The sequence below is a fragment of the Lipotes vexillifer genome, unplaced genomic scaffold (genome assembly GCF_000442215.2).
Source record: "Lipotes vexillifer unplaced genomic scaffold, Lipotes_vexillifer_v1.1 scaffold4220, whole genome shotgun sequence".
Lineage (NCBI taxonomy): Eukaryota > Metazoa > Chordata > Mammalia > Artiodactyla > Lipotidae > Lipotes > Lipotes vexillifer.
This window is the reverse complement of record NW_006787739.1, coordinates 23480-32494: the sequence shown is the minus strand read 5'-3', so window position 1 is coordinate 32494 and position 9015 is coordinate 23480. Positions and strand designations below refer to the sequence as shown.

General features: G+C 48.4%; 1 protein-coding gene and 1 pseudogene across 1 annotated transcript; both read left to right on the top strand.

Moving 5' to 3' along the window:
- Positions 1-1459: 1459 nt before the first annotated feature.
- Positions 1460-2032, top strand: LOC103071855 (melanoma-associated antigen B4 pseudogene; annotated as a pseudogene).
- Positions 2033-3897: 1865 nt separating this feature from the next.
- LOC103071033 (melanoma-associated antigen B4-like) lies at positions 3898-4925 on the top strand. Its single transcript, XM_082931185.1, is given in 2 exon segments — positions 3898-4876; positions 4879-4925. Coding segments are annotated over 2 exon segments (1026 nt in total).
- Positions 4926-9015: the final 4090 nt, after the last annotated feature.

Sequence of the window (9015 nt, the reverse complement as noted above, 5' to 3'; positions counted from 1 at the left end):
GTGTTCTTGTCTTGCTAGTTGTTTGGCATAGGGTGTCCAGCACTGTAGCTTGCTGGTCATTGACTGGAGCTGGTTCTTAGCGTTGAGATGGAGGTCTTTGGGAGATTTTCACCCTTTGATATTACATGGAGCTGGTAGGTCCCTGGTGGGCCACTGTCCTGTACTTGGCTCTCCCACCTCGGAGGCACTGCCCTGACGCCTGGCTGGAGCGCCAAGACCTTGTCATCCACTTGGCTCAGAATAAAAGGGAGAAAAGAAAGAAAGAAAGAAAGAAAAACAAAATAAAATAGAATAAAGTAATTAAAAAATAATAAATACTAAAAATAATAAATTTTTAAAGTAATAAAAAAGAAGAAAGAAGAGAGCTACCAAACCAAAAACAAATCCACCAGTGATAACAAGCACTAAAAGCTATACTAATGAAAAACAAAAAACAGACAGAACCCTAGGACAAATGGTAAAACAAATGTATACAGACAAAATCACGCAGAGAAGCAGACACATACACACTCACAGAAAGAGAAAAAGGAAAAAAAAAAAAATATCGTTGCTCCCAAACTCCACCTCCTCAATTTGGGATGATTCGTTGTCTATTCAGGTATTGCTCAGATGCAGGGTACATCAAGTTGATTGTGGAGATTTAATCTGCTGCTCCTGAGGCTGCTGGGAGAGATTTCCCTTTCTCTTCTTTGTTCTCACAGCTCCTGGGGTTTAGCTTTGGATTTGGTCCCGCCCCTGAGTGTAGGTCGCCTGAGGGCGTCTGTTCTTCTCTCAGACAGGACGGGGTTAAAGGAGCAACTGATTTGGGGGGCTCTGCCTCACTGAGGCCAGGGGGAGAGAGGGGTGCGGAGTGCGGGACGAGCCTGCAGCAGCAGAGGCCGGCATGACGTTGCACCAGCCTGAGGCGCGCTGTGTGTTCTCTCGGAGAAGTTGTCCCTGGATCATGGGACCCTGGCAGTGGCGGGCTGCACAGGCTCCCATGAGGGGAGGTGTGGATACTGATCTGTGCTTGCACACAGGCTTCTTGGTGGCTGCAGCAGCCTTAGTGTCTCATGCCCGTCTCTGGGGTCCGCACTGATAGCCGTGGCTTGCGCCCGTCTCTGGAGCTGCCAAGACCTGACATAATAATATTGAAGATGAACCGAGAGGACCCCACTGCCAGCACCTGTTGTCACCTGAGTAAATCCAAGGCAGGGCTGATAGGATGCAGAGTAAAACTCTAAGTCCTCTGTGGCTCCTCTATGGGATTCTGGGAGGATAGGCTGACCGGGAAAACAGGAACCTTGTGGGTTCCTAGAGCAGTGCCCTCAAGGAAACTTGCAGAGGCAGCCTTTGATAAAGCCAAGGTGGAATCTCCCTACTTTAAGGTGCTCACGTCATCTCATTCTCCAGCCTACAGGTGTCCAAATCACCTGTCATTGGCCCACACTCCTGTCTGCTGTCCCTGACCACAGCCACCATGCCTCGTGGTCAGAAGAGTAAGCTCCGTGCTCGTGAGGAACGCCGCCGTAACAGAGGTGAGACCCAAGGTCTTAACGCTCAGGCCGCCACAGCAGGGGTAGAAGAGACCACTTCCTCACCCGCTTCTGTTTCTCAGGGTACTCCCCCGAGCTCCGCTGCTGCTGGCACTCGCCAGGAGCCTCAGGGAGCCGCAGCCACTAGCTCTCGTGATGCAGGGTTTTCATGCCCAGGATATGATGTACGTGCCAAGGGCCAAGTTGAGGAAAGTAAAAATTCCTCCCAGGCCTCAACCTCCAGTGATCCTGGAAAGGATCTTGTAGCCAGGAAGGCAGGGATGTTGGTGCAGTTCATGCTGTATAAATATAAGATAAAGGAGCCCACTAAAAAGGGAGAAAAGCTGAAGATTGTCAACAAAAGGTATAGGGAGCACTTCCCTGAGATCCCCAGGAGAGCCTCCGAGTGCATGAAGCTGGTCTTTGGCCTAGAATGGAAGGAAGTCAAGCCGAACAGTCATTCCTATGCCCTTGTCAGCAAGCTACATGTCAGCGATGATGGGCGTTTGAGGACCTGAATGTAGCCTGAAGGGACCTTCCCTCCCCCCTCCCCCCATAACAAAGGTGACCCACCTGCATCCCAGCCGTGCGATCTTATTCTTGGAGGCCCCAGCAGAGCTGTCGGGCTGAATTCGGCCTGTGGTGTCTCAGGCAGAAGGCCTTGGCCTGCGAGAGTAGCGCTGGTTCCACAAATGCAGAAGATCTAAGTCCTAAATGAGGGCCCTGAGTGCTAGTGAGCAGACCTCGACCCCCACAGCGGGCCACACTGAGCAGCGCCCCTGCTCTCAGCTCTAGGAGGCCCTAGCAAGGTAGACAGATGTTGAGTGACCTAAATTCCCCTCTAGTGACGAAGGGAAATGAGGGCTACCTTATGACTCCCAAACTCAGGAGAGGAGGCTCCGGGCGGAGCTGGCAGGCTGTGGTGCCCCCTCATGTCCTCTGGAGATGGTCTCAGGGAGATGAGAGCCTTGGTCTAATGGAATAAGCCCAATTCAGCAAAGGGACCTAGTCCTCAACAGCATTCATGGTTGTGACCCCGAGTGAGGATGGGGGCCCCTCCCATAAGAAACGGGGCAGCAGAAAGCACCAGCCCTGTTTTCAGGCTTGGGAGAATTGGGTATTTTGACATTAGTTGCATTCACTTATTCCCAGGACATCTCAGGGAGGTGAGAGACCAGGTCAAAGGGGGCAGCCTCGGGTTGGCAAGGGAGGAGTTCAGGTTATGCCACGTGTCATGGTGAGAACCTTGAGGACTGTGGGTATGTCCCACATGAAAGCATTCAGGCCAGAAAGAATCCTCACTATTATCATCCCTGGGAGACCTCAAGTATAGATGTCAGGCAGAAATGCCCATCAGTTCCCACTACAGGCTAACAGGGAAAGAAAGGTCTTGGTCTGAGGAGAGTGGTCCCATGTCAGCAGAGGGAGAAATCTTAGACCCTATCAGGAGGCACATTTAGACCTTGAATTGGGATCTTGTGTGGGACCACAAGGAATTCAACCTGCCTGCAACAGCTTTCATTCTTGGGAGACCACATTTAGTTAGATACGGTCATCTTCACTTCCTCCTATTGGGACACAGGGTTGTTGGCTCTTACTATCATATAGGCATCAATTCAGGCAGAAGTTGAGCTTCTCTACCGGGAGCCCAATTGAGGAACCTGAGTGAGGAGTCAAAGTGTCCAGCCCAACCCTTGGATTTCAGCCCAAGAAATCTCTGGGAAGGACTGTCAGGTAGAGCGTCTGCTTCACTTCTTTAGATCACGTCTAAGAGACGTGAGGTCCTTAGTCTGACGGTGCATCCACCAGTCAGCAAATGGAGAGTGGTGCCAAGCCTCTTAAGGAGCCAAGGTGAGGACCTCAAATGATGATCGCAACGAACTCAGCATAGAAAGGACCCTACTGAGCTCGCAGCTCTGGTGTCCCCTGGCAGGGAGGTGGACTGAGGCACCCCTTCACTTCCTTCTCCTGGATCGCAGGGAGGTTTGAGGTGTCAGCTTAAGAGTAGCAGAGGGGAGGGTGCCCAGGTTCTGCCAAGACCTGACATAATAATATTGAAGATGAACCGAGAGGACCCCACTGCCAGCACCTGTTGTCACCTGAGTAAATCCAAGGCAGGGCTGATAGGATGCAGAGTAAAACTCTAAGTCCTCTGTGGCTCCTCTATGGGATTCTGGGAGGATAGGCTGACCGGGAAAACAGGAACCTTGTGGGTTCCTAGAGCAGTGCCCTCAAGGAAACTTGCAGAGGCAGCCTTTGATAAAGCCAAGGTGGAATCTCCCTACTTTAAGGTGCTCACGTCATCTCATTCTCCAGCCTACAGGTGTCCAAATCACCTGTCATTGGCCCACACTCCTGTCTGCTGTCCCTGACCACAGCCACCATGCCTCGTGGTCAGAAGAGTAAGCTCCGTGCTCGTGAGGAACGCCGCCGTAACAGAGGTGAGACCCAAGGTCTTAACGCTCAGGCCACCACAGCAGGGGTAGAAGAGACCACTTCCTCACCCGCTTCTGTTTCTCAAGGTACTCCCCCGAGCTCCGCTGCTGCTGGCACTCGCCAGGAGCCTCAGGGAGCCGCAGCCACTAGCTCTCGTGATGCAGGGGTTTCATGCCCAGGATATGATGTACGTGCCAAGGGCCAAGTTGAGGAAAGTAAAAATTCCTCCCAGGCCTCAACCTCCAGTGATTCTGGAAAGGATCTTGTAGCCAGGAAGGCAGGGATGTTGGTGCAGTTCATGCTGTATAAATATAAGATAAAGGAGCCCACTAAAAAGGGAGAAAAGCTGAAGATTGTCAACAAAAGGTATAGGGAGCACTTCCCTGAGATCCCCAGGAGAGCCTCCGAGTGCATGAAGCTGGTCTTTGGCCTAGAATGGAAGGAAGTCAAGCCGAACAGTCATTCCTATGCCCTTGTCAGCAAGCTACATGTCAGCGATGATGGGCGTTGGAGCAGTGGCGGGCGGTTTCGGAAGAATGGGCTCCTGATGCCTCTCCTCGGTGTGATCTTCTTGAATGGCGACCGCGCCTCTGAGGAGGAGGTCTGGGAATTCCTGAATGGTTTGGGTGTTTATAGTGGAAGGTGGCACTTCATCTTTGGGGAGCCCAGGAAGCTTATCACGGAAGATCTGGTGCAGGAAAGGTACCTGGAGTACCGCCAGGTGCCCAACAGCGATCCCCCGCGCTCTGATTTCCTGTGGGGCCCGAGAGCCCACGCTGAAACCAGCAAGATGAAAGTGCTGGAGGTTCTGGCCAAGATCCATGATACGGCCCCCACTGCCTTCCCACCCCACAATGAAGAGGCTTTGAGAGATGAGGGAGACAGAACCCGAGCCAGGGCTGCAGCCAGGGCTGGCACTACTGCCACTGCCGTGTGCGTTCCAGGGCCACATCCAGCCTCTCCTCACACCCCTAGTGAGGTCTGAAGCCCACCCATTCTTCACTTTGTGGTTGGAAAAGCCTGTTAACCAGTGTTCCTGATATGCTTAAATAACTTGTTGACATTTTCCCTGCATTTTTAATTGGTGTTCCTTTCAACAGAAAGTTTATTTAGATTCAGAATATAAGTATATGAATGACATGGATGACACACTTATTGCTGTTTGTCAGATTTAGGAGTAAGATTTTGTTTTTTGAAATACAAATTAGAAATCCTTAAATCACTTTTGTGGTCCAGAACAAGAATAACATCACTTTAGGATAAGAATATCCTTGGAAACATGAAAGAACACCACGCTAAAATAAGATCAGAAGATAGCTAGGTAGCTAGATGGAGAGATAAGATAGGTAAGACAGAGAGCTAAAGTCAAAGTTGATCAATTCTTGGTTTGCCTTACTCCATTTAGTCTTAGTCTTTCTTTTGTAAATTTAAAAGATATATACTGGATTTGCTTATGTTTTTCAAGAATGTTTGAGAATATAAATTATAGCAAATGATTTGTTCATGACTCTTATTTTACACAAACATTAACTGAGCATCTGCTCTTAAGAAGTCTCTGTGCTTGTACTGGGGATGTTTAATCAAAAAAGTCCTAGCCTCTGCCCATGCAATTACAGTTTCTCAGAGAAGCTATTATTGTGTGGAAAAGGGTGAGATACTCTCTACTTCAAGAAGAGCAAGTAAAAAATCAGGGTAAAGAGGGGGTGGGGAGATCATATTCCTTAGTTTTCATTGTTAAAAACAGAATTTTGGCTGATTGGGAGGATTTTTTCTGGCTAGAATGCTGCATATTCTCTGACATATCTTAGATGTAAAAAAAAAAATCCCAGCTGGATTGATGGTAACATCTGAGGTCAAGATGATCATAGTAATAACTGCCATTCCCTAACGTCTCAATACAAGACAGGCACAGTGACAGATGCTTTCCATACATTACATATATTCCACCAGTCCTACAAGACAGGTCTTATCAAACTCGCTTCACAGTGAAGATCCTGAGGCTCATAGAGTTAGAGTTTGGTAATGTGCCAAAATTCATAAGGCTAGTAAATGACAGGGGTGGGACTAGACTCCTGGTCTAAATTACTGTAGAGCTCGTACTGTTCTACTCCTCCTACCCTGAGACACATCCTGTGTCTTTTATTTCAGTTGTTTTCTCAGTATTTCAAACTTTGTCTTAGGTGATAAAAAGAATGGCCTTGTGCTCAAACTACTGGATTGGAATACGTAGCCAGAGCAGTAAGAATACCAAAATATTTGAGAGGTATAAATAAATAAATGAAAGAGACAATATTTGGTGACAGTATAAGCATCTACATTTGCGATGTTAGGTAACCTCAAAAGACTAGGGGCTCTCAAAATCATCCTCACAGTCTCTTCCCCGTAGAAAGTAAATCTATCAGAACAGAAGTGACGTGGGAATCTTCATCTGGCTGATGAGATAGAATAGATCAGTGTACTTTTTTTCCCTGACAGGCTACCACCACCTGTTCTGGGACTCCTGCCTTGTGCTACAGCTTCCCCATCTCACATTACTCCTGGGCCAGGGACCCATTCTCTGTAAGGTTTGCAGAGCGAAAACTGCTCAAGGGTTTGCAGAGATGTGGAATTTCCTAAGCAGGCTTTAATCCAAGGGATAGAAAGCAAGATGAGGGCCCCGTGTAGGAGGACTGAGGAGACCAAACCCCAGAATATTGGGGGGTGGTCATTGGGACACCAGTCCTGTCTGCTATCAGACACAGAGGGTCTCAGGCAGACCTGTGAGGCTAACCGTACCCTCACTTATCCTTCAGGCCTCTTGGGGCCATAAGAAATTTGTCTAAGGGCAGAGTTCTCAGGCTGGTAGAGGAGAGAGTGTGAGTCTCTCACAGAAATGACAGTGATAGACCTGAATAAAGACCCAGCCAGAACAGTAGGATCCCATAAAGTCCCATCCCCTTTGGCAGCGCCTTGAGGTCCAGAACAGTCCTGGCTGCTTGTGACTAACACTTTCAACTCAGGTCGCGGGAAGGTGGGGACTTTGGGGATCAGCAGAGCCCTCAGCCTTAGATCAGCAGAGAATGGAGTCCCAGGAAGTGTGCAGAGTCATAGTGAAGACCCTGTCTGTGGACATGGGGACCACTCAGTCCACCACTGTCAGGGCTACACTTAGCCCCTCCTCTGCTGTTAGCTCTGGGAGGCATAGGCAAGAGCTGGCAGGGTCAAGTGCCCCCTGACTTCTGCCTGGAGGGTGTCAGGGAGGTGAGGACCTTGGTTTATAGGCTGGCTGTTCAGCAGAGAGTGGAATCCCAGGCATGACAGTGTCAAAGTAAAAGTCCTGTATGAGGAGTGCGGCAACCAACTACCCCGTTACAGATACATCCTTAGAAAGTCCCTTGTCTGTAATTGGCCTGGGAAGGCAATAGACAGGGCTTTCAGACTAAGTTTATCCCTTATTGCCTGAAGGAGGATGGTTTCAGGGACTTAAAGTCCTTGGACTGATGGGGGAGGCCTCATTCAGCAGAGGAAGGGTACCCAGTTCCTAACAGGAGTCAACATGATGACACTGACTGACAATGAAAGGATCTCTCCCAGAAAGAAGGGGACCACATAGAGCACTGTCCCTGTTGTCATACCTGAGGCTATGTCACTTAGGCATGGTGACATGATGCGTCATATTTACTTCCTCCCAGAGCTCTCATGGAGGTAAGGAACCTCATTAAAAACCAGTGTGGTCAGTGGCTCTCCTTAGGATCTCAGGGATTGTTCCCTGTACATTTTGTTGACAACCTTCAGCATGTCTACCTTCATAATGGGCTCTTATATTTCTGCAGTAGGAATTGCCTGCCGATGCAGGGGACACGGGGTCGTACCCCTGTCCGGGAAGATCCCACATGCCACGGAGTGGCTGGGCCCATGAGCCACGGCCGCTGAGCCTGCACGTCCCGAGCCTGTGCTCCGCGACGGGAGAGGCCACAACAGTTAGAGGCCCGCGTACCGCAAAAAAAAAAAAAAAAAAGCTCATATTTTGTTTTATTTGGGGTTGTAGTCTGAGCATAGTGCATAGTATACAGTAGGTACCTTATATTTAATCAATAAAGGCCGAAAGAAAGACTATAAATAAGGAAAAGATTGTCAATTTGTGGTTTGCCTAAATCCTTCTCATGTTTCTTCTTGTAAAAGTAGAAGTTATACACCTGGATTTGCTTAGATTATTCAGGAATGTAAGATAAATTTTAATGGATTAGGCCACATGCTTACTCCTTTTTAATTTCCCAATCATTAATTGAGAATGAGCTCTTTGGAAGGCATCATACTAGTACTGTGGATGCTTCCCCTCGCCACCCCCCAAAAAAAGCCCCCAAACAACAACCACCACGAAAACAAGATCTAGCCCCTGCCCGTTGAATTTTAGAGTCTAGGAGCTGCTATTATATAAATAGATGGTGGGATAAACTCTATGACCTAAAGAACAAGTAAAAAGTCCGGTTCAAGAGGGCAGGCAGTTGGAGCTGAAAGCAATCAAGTGTAAATGGCCTGAGGCAAGGCAGTTTGGAGCCTTAGGAAAATGCAAAGCCTTCAGTGAGAAGTAATTTTAAGTGAGGTTGCCTGGTGGGCTGGATGAGACTGTGGGAGTGGTGAGCCCGGCCAGACCCTCAGATGGAGGGCCTCAGAGAATCCAGAATCCACTAGGCTGGCAGTCTTTACCCTGGGTTGGGGGAGCCAGAGACCTCGCCATTAAAAGCATACTCAATCATTCTATCTTGTGTGTAATTTGGCAAATTCTAGGCAAGTTCTAGATTTTTGTTGGTAGTTAAATAAATGGAAATAATGGTTATTTAGAAAAAAGGGTAGCTGGTAGGGAAGATACTGGTCAATGACAAAAATTCTAAGGACTTTGAGTTGTTTCCAACTGGGAAAGATTCTCCCACAAGCGCATTGTGTATTATATCCTCTGGTGTGGATACTACATGATTGTCCTTGCTAGGCAGCATTTTAGTTAATTGCGATTTCTTTGTCTTGCTGTTTGGTTAATGTGCTCAAGCTCACAGGGCTAGTGAAACAGCACGTTAAACAATTGATCAGC